The 16,640-nt window shown below is 33.7% G+C and overlaps 1 protein-coding gene and 1 non-coding gene across 3 annotated transcripts; one reads left to right on the plus strand and one right to left on the minus strand.

Moving 5' to 3' along the window:
* The first annotated feature begins 7,967 nt into the window (after window positions 1-7,967).
* LOC125586244 lies at window positions 7,968-14,484 on the plus strand. Of its 2 annotated transcripts, XR_007322762.1 has the most exons (3): window positions 7,968-10,937; window positions 11,701-13,920; window positions 14,059-14,484. XR_007322762.1 is itself a non-coding variant. In XM_048756107.1 (2 exons), exons 1-2 carry the CDS (start codon window positions 8,194-8,196, stop codon window positions 11,807-11,809), a joined length of 2,853 nt encoding a protein of 950 aa, XP_048612064.1. In that variant the 5' UTR covers window positions 7,968-8,193; the 3' UTR covers window positions 11,810-14,484. The 2 variants fall into 2 exon arrangements, 1 of the variants encoding a protein (XP_048612064.1); XM_048756107.1 differs by having other exon boundaries at window positions 11,701-14,484.
* LOC125586669 lies at window positions 8,776-8,882 on the minus strand. The gene has a single exon (XR_007323205.1). It is a non-coding gene; the product is annotated as a small nucleolar RNA R71 (small nucleolar RNA).
* Window positions 14,485-16,640: the final 2,156 nt, after the last annotated feature.

Here is a 16,640-nt window from a genome sequence, read left to right on the forward strand (position 1 = left end):
ATGCATTAAAATCATATAAAGTTATATTAAAAATATAAACTACTATTTTGTGAAACAAATAAAAATATCAAAAAACTATTATCTTTGTTGTTGAACGGAGGGAACGATCATATTTTATATGAACATGTAAACTTCTCTATAGTGAACGTAAAATTGATCGATTTGAATCATATTTGCAAAGTTAATAAGCGTAGATCTCTAGACCAGAAAGAGAGAGAGCGAGAGAAAAATGTTGTCTTGGAGTTTATACCATTCAAAGTCTCATATATATTAATTGCGTAGCATGACAGCATGTTTTCGTAGTCACGTGTCATCACGAAGATGATTTTTAGAATTTTTATAAAAATAGGTTGGTCCATATAAACATATACTATGTTTTTACAAAAGAATATGTTTTTTTTTTCCTTAGATAAAAACAATAGAATTACCTAATATGACTAACATATATATGATAATTAATGATTATGAATAATACATATTTTATAATAATTTTGTATCCTCTCTCTTTTTTGCTTAATTTTATATTATTAAAAGAAATTAAACAATCACAATAAACATATAATAAAAAATTAGATTTTTTCTTAAATGTTATATTTTGAATTTTTTAAAACGACTATAAATTACTAAAAATGGTAAAAGTCCCGTATTGAAAATTTTTTGATCAATGGTTTAACTTTTTTTTTTTCAAACAAGATACAAATGATCAGATATCGTAGGGGTGGGAGTTCCGATACACGTTCAGGTTCGTATCGGATATTTAGGATTTTTGGGTATTTCAGTATAAAGGTATAGAACTCGTTCGGGTATATTTCTACACTTCGGGGCGGGTTCGTATTTTATGTTCGGGTTCGGATATTTAAATTTTGAAGAAAAATAAATAAATTATTCATTGTTTAAGTTTCTTTTATTTAAAATATATTTTTAACTTAACTGATTTTCTAATTTTTAAAAGATTAAACTATTAATAGGTTTGGAGATAAAACTTTAAAAATACAAAGACACTAATTTAGTTGTTGTTTTGAAATTTTAGATGCAACTTTTGTTAATACAAGAAACAAGAGCTTAATATGCATTTTAAGTGAGTAGCAAATGATTTTGTCCATAATTATATGTATATTATCTAATTTTGAACTATGTGCATCATTACTATAAATATTTTGAATAAAATGAGAAAAGTAAACTAAAAATATAGAGTTAAGTATGCTTATGGTTGGTTATCTTCAGATATCCATTTGGGTTCGGATATTACCCGTTTGGGTTCGGATAACCAATCTCTCCGAATTCAATAACCGTTCGAGTATTTTGTTACTTTGGTTCGGATTTTCGGATCGGTTTAGATACGGGTTTGGGTATCGGATAAAAGGCGCAGCCCTGATAAATCGTATGAATATGAAGTCTCGTTAATAGATATTTGTATTATATATATACATATACATATATATATATACACATATATATTAATATCATTTGAAATAAATTACATACTATATAAAATATATTAATATATTAATTTCAAAATTTGTAGTGAAAAATTATTGAGATCTTAATATTTTAATTTTGAAATTTGTATTGAAAAATCTCACATTAAATATTTTGTGATTAACGGTTTAAATTTTTGTTACCGTAAATATACAAATGTTAAAAAATCATCTGAGTAGAAAATGTCAATAATAAATATTTATATTAAAAATACTATATATCTATGTCTATATAAATAAAGTTTAATTTATACCATATAAAGTAATAAAATGATATTTTTGATTTAGTTACCAAAAACGTGATTGTAAATTAACAAAATGTATTGTTTTGATTTATGTTCTTACTCTAATGTATATACTTTTATGTATACAAATCTTATATATTAAAACAGAAGTCACAACCTTGATTCATGTGTGATTTTTTTAAAAATGAACCTAATGGACATATTCATAGAAAATCATGTTACATTTAATCATTAATCTTATCATTTATATTTAATCTTTAATCTTATCATTTAAATTTTGGGCCTACCAGAAATTTTTATTGGGCTATCAATAATTGGATTTAAAGAATACAGTAGAACCTCTATAAATTAATACTCGATAAATTAATAATCTCTATAAATTAATAAATTTCACCGGTCCCAACTTGGCCCGGTTCAAAATTTGACAGAAATCGATAAAATAATAAGATAATATTTTTTTAGAAAATTCTATGTAAATATATGGTCCCATTAAAACTATAAATTAATAATTTATATGTATATATCTTTTATATAAGTAAAATCCTATTATTATATTATTTGTTTTATATTCAAAATGGAATTATTTTTATATTTTTTTACCACTTAATATATTTTTGATGAGATTTAGTAATATCATATCTAAAACCACATTTAAGCTCTATGCAATATATATTATATACACCAATTAATATAATAAAATTAATATGAATGTCAAATTTCAAAAAAATAACAAAAATGTCTATACACTAAAATCAAATATTTTTCTTATCTTAAAAATAAATATATTTAAAGTAAAAAATCTAAATAAAGAAACTTTTGTAAATTAATATCTCTATAAATTAATAAAATTTTAAAGTCCAAACATTATTAATTTATAGAGGTTTTACTGTAGATGGATCCATTGGATTAATAGATAGTATAAATTAATTTGATATAATTTAATGTTATAATACTATACCTCCATATGTTAAATATTTAAATATTTGTTGATGTTAACTTTTAAAATTATAAAGATTTTTTTTAAATAACAAAAATCATATTATCTAACAATGATTAATTTTTACTACCTTAAACCAATGAAAATAAATTTTAACCTATATAGTTTATTTTAAAAATTAAACAAAAATTATTTACTCGATAAATATAAATCTACGAAGCAGAAAGTTTAATTTTAATTTTTTAAAAACTTTCTAAATTTGTGAAATGTTACAATATCTTTGAATATGACAATAAAATAATATTTTGCTAATATTTATATATATAGTTACGATTTTAATAATGAAATAATAATCCGAATAGAAGAAGATACAAATACATGTGAAAGTTTAAAACAATCTATTCAATGAAAAAAATATACCGTAAACTTATTATGTTTTAAAAATTGATAGACACATTATAATATATACCAATTTAGAATTGAAAACAAAATATTTATATAAAAATAAATGAAAATAAAAACCCGCGCGATTGCGCGGATCGAGATCTAGTTATTTTTTAAATAGGTGGTTTCGATATCTTATTTGATCCTGACGATCCCATAAACTTTTTTCTTCAAATCAAAGTGATTTTTTTAATATTAGAAGCACTATATATATTATTTCATTCGGATTAAATAATTTAGTCTTGATTTTTATTTCTAAATAGGTTTTAATGAAATATCTTGACAAGATTTCAATCACCTCCTTTTGAATTTGTTAGAAGAATGAGAGATTTGATCATTCGTCTAATATATTGTTTCTTCCTAATACCCTATCTAACTATTATATTCGTAAGAATAAGAGATTTGGATTATTTATTATAAGTTTTCTGATTTATGATTTAATCAATCAAACAGCTCTTAGTTTATACATAGTTTCAATATACAAGAATGGTAAAGTATTATATATATATTTTTATCTGTATATCTTAAGAAACTAAACCTCAAAAGCGTAGGCTAATAAAATAAGTAATTTTTTTTGTTATTATAAAATTAGATGATTTTTAGACCGAACTGGTGAATATATACTAGACAGACATTTAAATTTCGAGTCTGCACTTATATTCTACAACAACAAGATATTAGATTTGAACACTAACTAACATGTTAATATAGTTTGCGGGTGATTTTCTTCAAAATTTTGATTCTTAGATATGTATCTGGAGTGGAATTAATTTTTACAGATGTCCATCTTTTTAAATTGACACTTATGTAATTCACCGGATTCATAGAATAAGTTGGAAAAGAAATTGAAAAAGAAACTAAACTCATATCAATGAAACAAAGACGAGAACGAAAGCACAATTTCATAGAGGTAGAAAATGAAATCACTTATGGAGATTCAATAGTAAACAAATCGAGAGCATAAAACCTAATCCCCTTTCTTCATTATACAATCGATGTTGCCTATTTGGTTTTGGTGATTTGTATCATCCGCAATTTTTTTTTTTGTGCGTATGAAATCTTAAAAATAATTAAAATGAGAAGTAATACGTTAACTCTTCAACAACGATGATACATTTAAAATATCAACATTTGTATTCGTCATTTTATAATCAATAAAGATTGTAGTGTTGTAAAATGTTAAAAACATTTAATGAACAAACATTATTATAAAAATTCACTCCGCGCATGTGCGCGAATTATCATCTAGTATATGATTATATTATAAATTATATGTAAGGCCAAATAAATGCATGATTATCATGTTCAACTACCAAAAAGGTTAATCTAATTTTCTTAGTGATAAGACCCTATTAAATTTTGATATATTGGGTTTTTTTATCGGATTTTAACCGCATTCTTTCATTGCATTTTAGTTATCTTATATTGCATTTAGAAGTGTTTAGTACATTTGTATATGCATTTATGTGTTATGGGTCGTGGATCGGTTCCTGCAGTTTTCATAGCTATGATTTCTCTCTTGTTCCTAATGTTATATGTGGTTTAAGTTTGGTCATGCTTACCAAATTTCTTATTGTTATTCAATAATTTTTTAATGATAGATAGAAATATGGAAATGCTTCCCAATGATTTGTAATTTTGATTATATATAGCATTTTCAGAATGGAAATGTATATCTTATATGATTGATAAGTTAAGCATGAAAATTATAATAGTATTGACCAAAAAAATTATAATAGTAAGGGATAACAGAAAAGAAACTGATTAGAAACATTAAAAACCAAGATACAAAATCAAAGGTTCCGACCAATGTGTCGCTGATTGCGGATGGTTAATGGAGCTGACACGAGCTCTGGAACTGACGTGTTCCCATAGACCACCATCGCCCATACAAGATTTGCCTTCTTTAGCACGTTGGCTTTGTCTTTCTCTCACGTGTTTTGTCCAACGCCGAATTGGCTTCGTATACATCAGAAATCTCAAATATTTTTATTTATTGTTCAATATAAAAGAAAATGATTGAGATACAATGTTTATCTCGTTTTTTCCCTCTCAGGGGCACTTTTGGAGGTCCCCAGCAACGGTTTCTCAGTTGGCTCAGCTGAGAATATGTCGTATTGTTATATGTAGAATTAATCGCATTGACTGAAGCTTGTATTAATTGGATTAGCCGCAGACTTGAAAAAGCAATAGCATTCCGATTTCTGAGGTGGATGAATGCTTCTTTGATTATAAGAAGTAAACAGCTCCACAGGAAGCAGGTGTGCGATAGGGACCCCATACATTACAGTGAATAAGTGCAAAAGGTTTAGATGCTTTATTAAAACTATCTTTAAAACTGTCACGAGTTTGATTAGCACGAAAACAAATATCACACGGACTTGTGTGTTCAAAATCAAATTGAAAACTATCTAAAACCGGTAAAGTAGATAACACTTTGTAGGAAGGATGTCCAAGTCTTCGATGCCAAAGGACTGAAGAAGATGATTTCTCTGCACCAGTTCGATGAGCACGAATGACTGTAACACCTGTAAAGTAATACACACCCTCTCGTTCCTCACCTGCTCCAATCAGGGTACTCGTAAAACTGTCTTGTAAAACACATAGAGTATCAGTAAAGATGGCAATACAACCCGTTTGTCTGAGAAGTTTAGAAACTGAGATCAAGGTGCAATCAAAATTAGGAACATATAGAACATCAAATAATGAATAGTCGGAGCTAAGACGTAGTGTTCCCGATTGAGTGGCACGAGAGGCACGACCATTCGGGAACTTGACTGATGACGGAAGTATATCCCGAATGTCATGTAACAATCGTATATCTTCGGTCATCTGATGAGAGGCGCCTGTATCAATAATAACATCTGTTAATTTTGTTTTACCAGACATAGTATCGGTTGAGAGATGAGATTTCTGATTTTATATGAGTGCGGTGAGTGAAGCTATCTGATCCGAAGAAGCGATAGTATTGCCCGAGAAAGTGTTCGTTGTAGGATGTGAAGAATTAAAGCGACCACGACCTCGTCCTGTGCTGTTAGAACGTCCACCACGACCTCGCTGACTGGATGACTGTGTGGAACGTTGTTGTTGTTCATTATACCAGTCGGAATAGCCATGAAGGAGAAAGCATTCAGAAGACTCGTGGCCTTTGCGATTGCAGTGAGTACAAAACCGGTTTGGATCATGGCTCCGGTTTAAAGTTGCACCAGCAGAAATAATATGTGTATTTGGAGAAGAAGCCTCTGTTTTGGCAGAGAATTCGAGAATGTCTTGTTTTAACTCGGTGATGTGTTATGATTTTGCATAGTTTTAGCTTTGTTATATCATATATATTCATGCATTAACCTTACGTTTATTTGCATTTAGAGTCTATTGCATGTACATTTGCATTTTGTAGGTGTTGGATGAATTGTTTGGAGTTTTGGAGGTGATTAGAGCACAAAAGGAGCTTTCGAGGAGTCTTGAACCGAACGTGTGAAAGACAAGCATTGATGAAGGTCTTAAAGATATCTTTTGAAACTTGTCTTTTGGGAAGACATGGTAAATTGAGTTAGCTTTACAATGGAGGTGGTTTCAAGTCGTTTGGAGCTGTATTGAGGGATTTATGATCAAAATACTACACACATATCAGTATGACATTCCTAGCGGCCACCCTAGCAACATCAACAATAGCCTTCGAATTTTAAGCCTTTAGACTCATTTTTATTCACTTAAAACCTATAAAACTCATTACTATTCATTATTCTTCTTATTTTTGGTATTCTAAAGGTGTGTGCAACATGGAGAAAGTGGAGAAAACTTTAATGAGTGAGTTTTATCTCTTTAAAGCTTGCAACATGGGGGATGGGTTGTCTATCATGAGTTTAGTGGCTTTTTTGGCCTAACTTTCTCTACCTTTTCTGAAGAGGCAAGACTACTTTGGCCATATGAAGGGGCAAAAGGTGTTCTATAATGGAAGAAAGCGGAGAATAACTTTTATGAGTGTGTTTTATGCTTTATGCTTTCACATGATGGATGTGTTGTCATCCTCATTTACTTAGGCTATAAAAGAGACTGCAAGGGGAAGGAGGAAGAGACACAATACACAGAGTACAATACAACAAAGAGTAGAGAGTGAAAGTTTTATAGTTTCATATTTTGTATTTTGAGAGTTTGAGAGAAAACATTTGTTCTTGAGCTGTTCTTCATTGTTCATCATCTATTCTTGAGTTTTAATTTCGTTTTGCTTGTTTAATCTTTGTTTATCTTTATTCTCTGTTGTATCTACTTGAATATGCTTCAATCTATTATGAGATTAAGTGTTTTCATGGAGATTAGTGAGTAGTTTCTTTAAGAATTCATGGGTTAGGGAGATTAGAGTAACGTAGTGAAGATCTATGGTGTTATTGTATTAGATCCTTGTATGAACTTGCTTGTTGAGTATTTTTAATGCTTGTTTAGTCTTGATCACTCTAAACCTGATTTCTAAACACTTCTCATCAGACATGATTAGATGAAGTGTTTGAATCAACTCAACTAAGCTCTAGTGAGATTAGCCAAGGACACTTGATGTTAAAATTGCTAGATAGTTATTAAACTTGAACTTAAAGATTGTTTGATTGAATTAAACCAAAGACATTTGATGTTTAATGATTTCTAAGCAAATGGACATTTACCTAGACATAGGACTTGTCTAAAATTGTGTTTAGACTTAAGAGATTACTTTGATTGAAAGCTTGTCACCTAGATTGGATCTTAGTTACTTGAAGTCAATTCCCAATACCCATGGATTCACTTGTCTAAATTGATTAAAACCTTGTTGTATTGCTCTGTTTACTATTGTTACTTGTCACACACTCACCACTATTGAATCTGCTTAGCTTAAGAAATGACTTGTATTCTCACTGATTCACATCACTAGGACTGGTTCGACATTCACCCCACTATACTACAACATTTGCAATAGGCAGAAAAATCTATTATCAAATTGGCGCCGTTGCCAATCCTAGTCTGATTGTGACATTGAGTTTGAGTCTTTGCTTGAGACTGAGTTTTACTTTGTTTTAAAGTTACTAATTCTACTTCTTCATCTACTTGTGATCGCAGGTGCATGAACCTAAGAAGTAGAGGCACTACACATCTTACTCCCTTGACAGATATCAAAACACTTGAAAGAGAGAACATGAGAAGGTTAAGACAAGAAGAGCAAGAGGCTCAGATACAAAGATCAGAACCTATGATGGAACCAGTTCCAGAACAACCTCAAGCTGAAGAGGGCAATGGTCAAGGAGCTGCCAACCTTCTACCTAGACAACCACAACGCCGAGCTAGGGCCATCGGTACATATGATCAACCTAACATAAATGGGAATAGGTTGGGCATTAGGGCACCGCCAGTTGCCAACAACAATTTCGAGATCAAGTCCAGCCTCATCAACATGATTGAAAACAACAAGTACCATGGACTTGCCTTGGAAGACCCACTAGATCACCTTGACAGATTTGATAAGTACTGTGGCTTGTCAAAAACAAATGGAGTTTCTAAGGATGCTTTCAAGCTCAGATTGTTTCCCTTCTCTTTGGGAGACAAGGCTCACACTTGGGAGAAAAACATCTCAAGTGATACTATCACCACTTGGGATGAATGCAAGAAGGCCTTCCTCAACAAGTTCTTCTCTGCTACAAGGACTGCCAACCTTAGAAATCAGATCTCTGGTTTTCAACAAAGAGGACTTGAAGGATTTTCAGAGGCATGGGAGAGATTCAGAAGCTACTTGTCTCAATGTCCCCACCATGGCTTCAACAATGAGAGCTTGCTAAGCACTTTCTACAGAGGAGTCTTGCCTAAATTCAAAAGCCAGCTTGACACTGCAAGCAATGGAAACTTCTTGGGGAGGACTGTCGAAGATGCATTAGAACTCTTGGAGAACATGGCACAGAGTGACTCTGTCTACAATGATGAATATGATAGAAGAGACAGAGGTGGTGGAGGAGAAGATATGACCACAAAGAGAGAGCTGAAAGCACTTCAAGACAAGATTGACATGCTACTATCAGAAAAGACCAAGAAAGAGGAGTTACATATGGTTGCTGAAGTTGATGGAGTAGAATGCCAAGAAGATATGTACTATGTCAATGCTCAGGGTACATGGTACAAGAAGGAGCCTGACTATCAATACCAGAACAACTACCAACAGAAACCCTTCTACAACAACCAACAGAAGCCATTCAACAACTACCAGCCAAGACCATTCTACAACAATCAGCCTAAGCCATTCTACAACAACAACCAAGGTGGTTACCAACCCAAACAGAACTTCCCTCCGAGATTCTCACCAAAACCAAGTCAACCTGCACAAGACCAAGCTGGATCATCAACACAACCTCCACAAGAGAGTAGTACTGAAGCTATGCTGAAACAATTATTGGAGGGACAAGCAAGAAGTGAGAAACAATTAGGGTATGAGCTGAAAAATCTCCACAACAAGATTGATGGGAATTACCATGATCTAAACAACAAGTTCAAAGCCTTGGAGAACCAGTTTGTCTCTATGACAGCCAGCTCAAGTCGCCAACAAGGTTCCCTACCTGGAAAGCCTGAACAAAACCCAAAGAAGACAATGAAGGCAATCACCCTAAGGAGTGGAAGAGAGTTGCCTCCTAAAGTTCTCATTAAGGATAATGAGAAACAAGGTGGGGAGGTGGTCATCAATGTAAATGATGATGTGGTGATTGTGGATGAGAAGACTAATGAGGAAATCTTGGAGAAGATAGTTGAAGCTAAGGGCAAGAGAAAGATTGGAGAGGAAAAAGTTGAGAACAAAAATGAGGCTGCTACATCAACAAAGGAGAAATTGTTCACTCCTCCTCCCTATGAGCCAAAGCTTCCCTTTCCTGGAAGATTCAAGAAGCAACTCCTAGAGAAGTACAAAGCCTTGTTTGACAAGCAAATGAGTGAAGTTCAGCTCACCATGCCCATAATTGATGCATTTATGCTGGTTCCACAATACAGCAAGTTCTTGAAAGATGCTGTAGAACAAAAGAAGAAAGAGATGGAAGGGATGGTGACTCTTACTCATGAGTGCAGTGCCATTATTCAGAGACTGACTGTCCCAAAGAAGCTAGAAGACCCTGGTAGTTTCACCCTGCCATGTGCCATTGGATCTTTGACATTTGAGAGATGTCTATGTGATTTGGGAGCAAGTGTCAGCCTCATGCCACTATCCATTGCCAAGAAGCTTGGGTTTACACAATATAAAAAGTGCAAGATCTCTTTGGTGCTAGCTGATCGATCTGTCAAGCTCCCCATTGGCATCCTAGAAGATCTTCCTGTCAAGATAGGAAATTGTGAAGTGCCTACTGACTTTGTAGTGCTTGAGATGGATGAAGAGCCTAGAGATCCTTTGATCTTTGGAAGACCTTTCTTGGCAACTATTGGAGCAATGGTGAATGTGAGAAATGGCACAATTGATCTCCACCTTGGAAAAGATCACATTCTCCATTTTGATATCAAGGAGATGATGAAGAAGCCCACAACTCAAGGAGAAATATTCTACATTGATGAGATGGATGCCTTGGATGATAATTTCCTTGAGGAGTTAGCGATTGAGGACTCTCTTCAACATGCCCTGACCATTGAAAGAGAGACCCAAATGATTGAAAACAAGGATAGTGATGAGCTAGTAAGAAGGCTAGATGTTCACCTTGAGAAGGATGGAGAAGATGAGTTCATGGAGTTGCCACAAATGACTCAACATGCTGCCTCAGCAGACATTCAAGAGAACCTCCATGAAGCTGATTGGAGTGAGCTCAAGGCACCAAAAGTGGAGCTTAAACCTCTTCCCCATGGTGTAAGGTACGCTTTCCTTGGACCTAATGAGACATATCCTGTCATTGTGAGTAGTGAGCTGACTGAGAATGAATTGTCTATGCTTTTAAATGAACTTAAAAAGTATAGAAAAGCACTAGGATACTCACTTGATGACATTAAAGGAATCTCACCATTTTGTGCATGCATAGGATACATCTAGAGGATGAATCTAAAACTTCAATTGAACACCAAAGAAGATTAAATCCTAATTTGAAAGATGTTGTTAAAAAAGAGATAATCAAATTGTTAGATGCTGGTGTGATCTATCCTATCTCTGATAGCAATTGGGTTTCACCTGTGCATGTAGTTCCTAAAAAAGGTGGCATAACAGTTGTTAAGAATGAAAATGATGAGTTAATACCAACAAGAACAATAACTGGACATAGGATGTGCATTGACTATCGAAAACTGAATGCAGCCTTTAGAAAGGATCATTTCCCTTTACCATTCATTGATCAGATGTTAGAGAGGCTAGCTAACCATCCTTATTATTGTTTCCTTGATGGATACTCTGGATTTTTCCAAATCCCTATACACCCAAATGACCAAAGAAAACGACATTCACTTGTCCTTATGGTACCTTTGCATATCGAAGGATGCCATTTGGACTGTGCAATGCACCAGCAACATTCCAAAGAGCAATGATGTCAATTTTCTCTGATCTTATTGAGGATGTAATGGAGGTGTTTATGGATGATTTTTCTGTATACGGTTCTTCGTTTGCTACTTGTTTGTCAAATCTTTGCAGGGTATTACAGAGATGTGAGGACACTAACCTGGTGCTCAATTGGGAGAAGTGTCACTTCATGGTCAAGGAAGGAACCTCGGTTCCACTTTCCGATCCCAAACCAGCCTAAACCAAAAAGGGGTAGTCAAGCTAGAGACTTAAAACAAGCTCACTTGGGAGGAAGTCCCATGTCTATCCCTATATATATTATTGTTTTACTTGTGTGGTTTTTCTTTTGTGTGTTTGATAAGTGTGTTTAAAATTTTCAGGTGATTCTCCACTTAATCAAAGAATAAAGATGGCCATCCAGCAAAGCTACAAGTGTTAAAATTATTCAACTCCATCTAGCAACTCCAAGCTAAGTGTCTCTACAACCATTGTAAATATATAGTTTTCATGTTTGTTTCTTCTAGACCTCTTCTTTCACCTTGCTCTCACACAAGAGACTGTGTGAAGTAAGTGTGGGGGGAGAGTCTACTTATCTCACATGTTTTCTGTTTTGTTTACTTGTCATAAGCATTGCATATCCATTTGCATAGAAAATCCATAAAAATTTGCAAAATTCCAAAAATTACAAAAAAAAAAAAAAAAACATTTAGTTATATCATTTGCATCTTTAGGTTTGAGTCTAGATCATATAGAATGCATAGGTAAAATCCCTACAAAGGACTCATGCAATGAACTCATTGTTGATACCCTTTTGAATCATAATAAGTAGCTTGAGCTTCTTCTGAATTTCTTGTAGACTTCGAGCTTTGAAAACTCCTCTTAAGACTCATTGAATCTTACTCTTTGAAACCAACTCCGATCTTAATTGACTAAAATGAACTTAATGCTTCTTGCTTATGGTCTCTTGAGTACTAAATCATGGCTTTACACACACTTGAGCTTGTATAAACCGTTTTACCAATCTTTTTGACAACTCAAGTGGTAGTCCATACCCTAAACCCTTCCCTTCTTTCAAACCATCATTAATTGTTGAGTGAGGTCTTTTTGTGAAAGCTTGTCATGTGCAAAATCTTGAGAGTATTAGGAGCGACATTGATTTGTTCTCATCTCTTGCTAGCATTAGGACCTCTTTTGGGCTAGCATCTAGGATGGTGGTTGGAATGATGTGCTTTAATTATTTTGATCTTGAGGATTGAATTGGGAAAGATTATGTAAAGGAAATGAATCAAAAAAGTGTCTTAAAAAAAAAAAAAAAAAAAGGGAGATAGCTCAGATTGTGTCAATAAAAACCCCAAAAAGAAAAGAAAAAAAAAATAAGAGAATGGGGATAACAATTTTTTGAGCTAAGATACATAGTTGTTAAGACAAAGAAAAGAAAAGAAAAGAGTGTTCATTGTGTAAGAGATGAAAATGGGTGTATATTTGGGATTTGAGATGAAGAAAAGAAAGGGTAGAACTTAGAAATTGTCTAGGAAAAGGGTACAATGATGAGAACCGATTTATGTATGCATTAATTGCTCCTTTTCTTAGATAAATTTTGCACAATGATCAAGCTCCTATTCTTGAGTGTAAGTCACCATAGCAAAATGTATTTGGACCCTTCTCATTCTTCACATTAAGCCATTTTTTCTCACCAAACCAAATGATTTGGACCAATTGGCAATTTGCGAGAATTCACTTATGATATTTCTTATTGAATGTGAGAGTTGGTTGATTTGAGAATTCATGATAATGAGTTAAAAGATCAAAGGAATTGATAGGCCTAGAGAAGTTAGAGCTAATAAAAACATCTTGCTCTTGCTATTTGGTATGATTTTGTAAGGATATCACAACGATGGCATGAAGAGTTTCTTAAGGTCATGAATTTCTATTTGTGTATTGAAACATCACTTCCCATGTTCTTGAAAGTTTACTTGAGGACAAGTAAAGGACTAGTGTGGGGGAGTTGATGTGTTGTGATTTTTCATAGTTTTAGCTTTGTTATTTCATATATATTCATGCATTAACCTTACGTTTATTTGCATTTAGAGTCTATTGCATGTACATTTGCATCTTGTAGGTGTTGGATGAATTGTTTGGAGTTTTGGAGGTGATTAGAGCACAAAAGGAGCTTTCGAGGAGTCTTGAACCGAACGTGTGAAAGACAAGCATTGATGAAGGTCTTAAAGATATCTTTTGAAACTTGTCTTTTGGGAAGACATGGTAAATTGAGTTAGCTTTACAATGGAGGTGGTTTCAAGTCGTTTGGAGCTGTATTGAGGGATTTATGATCAAAATACTACACACATATCAGTATGACATTCCTAGCGGCCACCCTAGCAACATCAACAATAGCCTTCGAATTTTAAGCCTTTAGACTCATTTTTATTCACTTAAAACCTATAAAACTCATTACTATTCATTATTCTTCTTATTTTTGGTATTCTAAAGGTGTGTGCAACATGGAGAAAGTGGAGAAAACTTTAATGAGTGAGTTTTATCTCTTTAAAGCTTGCAACATGGGGGATGGGTTGTCTATCATGAGTTTGGTGGTTCTTTTGGCCTAACTTTCTCTACCTTTTCTGAAGAGGCAAGACTACTTTGGCCATATGAAGGGGCAAAAGGTGTTCTATAATGGAAGAAAGTGGAGAATAACTTTTATGAGTGTGTTTTATGCTTTATGCTTTCACATGATGGATGTGTTGTCATCCTCCTTTACTTAGGCTATAAAAGAGACTGCAAGGGGAAGGAGGAAGAGACACAATACACAGAGTACAATACAACAAAGAGTAGAGAGTGAAAGTTTTATAGTTTCATATTTTGTATTTTGAGAGTTTGAGAGAAAACATTTGTTCTTGAGCTGTTCTTCATTGTTCATCATCTATTCTTGAGTTTTAATTTCGTTTTGCTTGTTTAATCCTTGTTTATCTTTATTCTCTGTTGTATCTACTTGAATATGCTTCAATCTATTATGAGATTAAGTGTTTTCATGGAGATTAGTGAGTAGTTTCTTAAGAATTCATGGGTTAGGGAGATTAGAGTAACTTAGTGAAGATCTATGGTGTTATTGTATTAGATCCTTGTATGAACTTGCTTGTTGAGTATTTTTAATGCTTGTTTAGTCTTGATCACTCTAAACCTGATTTCTAAACACTTCTCATCAGACATGATTAGATGAAGTGTTTGAATCAACTCAACTAAGCTCTAGTGAGATTAGCCAAGGACACTTGATGTTAAAATTGCTAGATAGTTATTAAACTTGAACTTAAAGATTGCTTGATTGAATTAAGCCAAAGACATTTGATGTTTAATGATTTCTAAGCAAATAGACATTTACCTAGACATAGGACTTGTCTAAAATTGTGTTTAGACTTAAGAGATTACTTTGATTGAAAGCTTGTCACCTAGATTGGATCTTAGTTACTTGAAGTCAATTCCCAATACCCATGGATTCACTTGTCTAAATTGATTAAAACCTTGTTGTATTGCTCTGTTTGCTATTGTTACTTGTCACACACTCACCACTATTGAATCTGCTTAGCTTAAGAAATGACTTGTATTCTCACTGATTCACATCACTAGGACTGGTTCGACATTCACCCCACTATACTACAACATTTGCAATAGGCATAAAAACCTATTACCACTCGGCTGAACGAGTAGTAAGAATGGTCTGTTCAGCCCATATGACTCATGAGTAAACAGAGTTAAGATCAGAGAGATGATCTTCATCGATGATATGAGAACGGATTGAGCTGAACCGAGAAGCGTCAAGTCCAAACATGAACTTATGAACTCTAGCTTCCTATTTTTCCTTCGCGATAGCAGTAGACGCAGCGCATGTACATGGCTGAGTAACCTGGAAGTTTTGTAACTCCTCCCATAACTTAGATAGACGACCATAATATTGCAAGACTGTATCCCCGTTTTGTTTGCAATTTGTGATATCATCTTGTAGAAGATGCTTACGAACCCCGTTAGTAACAGAGAAACGTAGCTTAAGAGATTCCTAAAGTAGATAAGCATCAGGTACATGACTGACAGTATAACGCACCGTAGGGTCGATCAAAGTTCGTATCCAACCAACGATGATAGAATTAGCTGAAGTCCACTGAGCAAGATTAGGATTCGTCAATGGTTTTGGGATAGAACCATCAATGAAATCAATCTTTTGTTTGGTTTGAAGAGAATTCCAGGTTTGAAGAGAATTCCAAAACTCGGTTGCCCATTCAGAATAGTTGTCTCCTTTGAGGATCACCGGTGTGATTAAGGAACCTGGATTGTCGGAGTGATGTAGTATGTATGGAGTTTCAGGAGTAGAAGACGTCATGAGACACATATGAGTAGAAACATTAGAACCCGTTGTAGAAGACGTAAGCGCTCCAGTAGTTGTAGAAACAGTAGAACTAGTAGTATCCATGATTGAATTTTGTTAATCATGAACAGACATTTGTGACAGTAGGAAAAAAAATATTAGGTAAAGATCGATTTTGCTCTGATACCATGTTAGAGTCGGGTTTATTATGGGTTTCCAACTTAAAACCAATTGGTAATTAGTGGATTGGTTCTAACCCTTTATATATTACTTAATGTCTCTTAGAATTCCCGATGTGGGATATAATATCCCTCATACCCCTCCTCGAGATGATGACTCTTATCAACCATAAATCTCGAAACTTTTAGATAGTTAAACTCGGTCGAGCGAGTTAATTACGATATTCTTATACCTGGTCGGGAAGGATTAAGCACAACCTTTAAACCCGGTCGGATAGGGTTATATTAATTAGGGGTTTAGGATTTTTAGGATCTGGACTCTGATACCATGTAACGAATATGAACTGTGTGTTATTGACATACGACGTAAAGTATATATACAAGAGAACTTCCTAGTCAAATCTCTCTTGAGAATTGCAGAAAAAGTGACCTTGTGTCAATCGCCATCATGATCGCCAATAACTGCTCGAGAGAGGTTTTTTAAAAGGGAAATTGCACCGTATGACGTCCAAACAAATTATAATTAACTCAGCGACCAA

The sequence above is a fragment of the Brassica napus genome, chromosome C4 (assembly GCF_020379485.1).
Source record: "Brassica napus cultivar Da-Ae chromosome C4, Da-Ae, whole genome shotgun sequence".
In the NCBI taxonomy this organism is placed as follows: Eukaryota; Viridiplantae; Streptophyta; class Magnoliopsida; order Brassicales; family Brassicaceae; genus Brassica; species Brassica napus.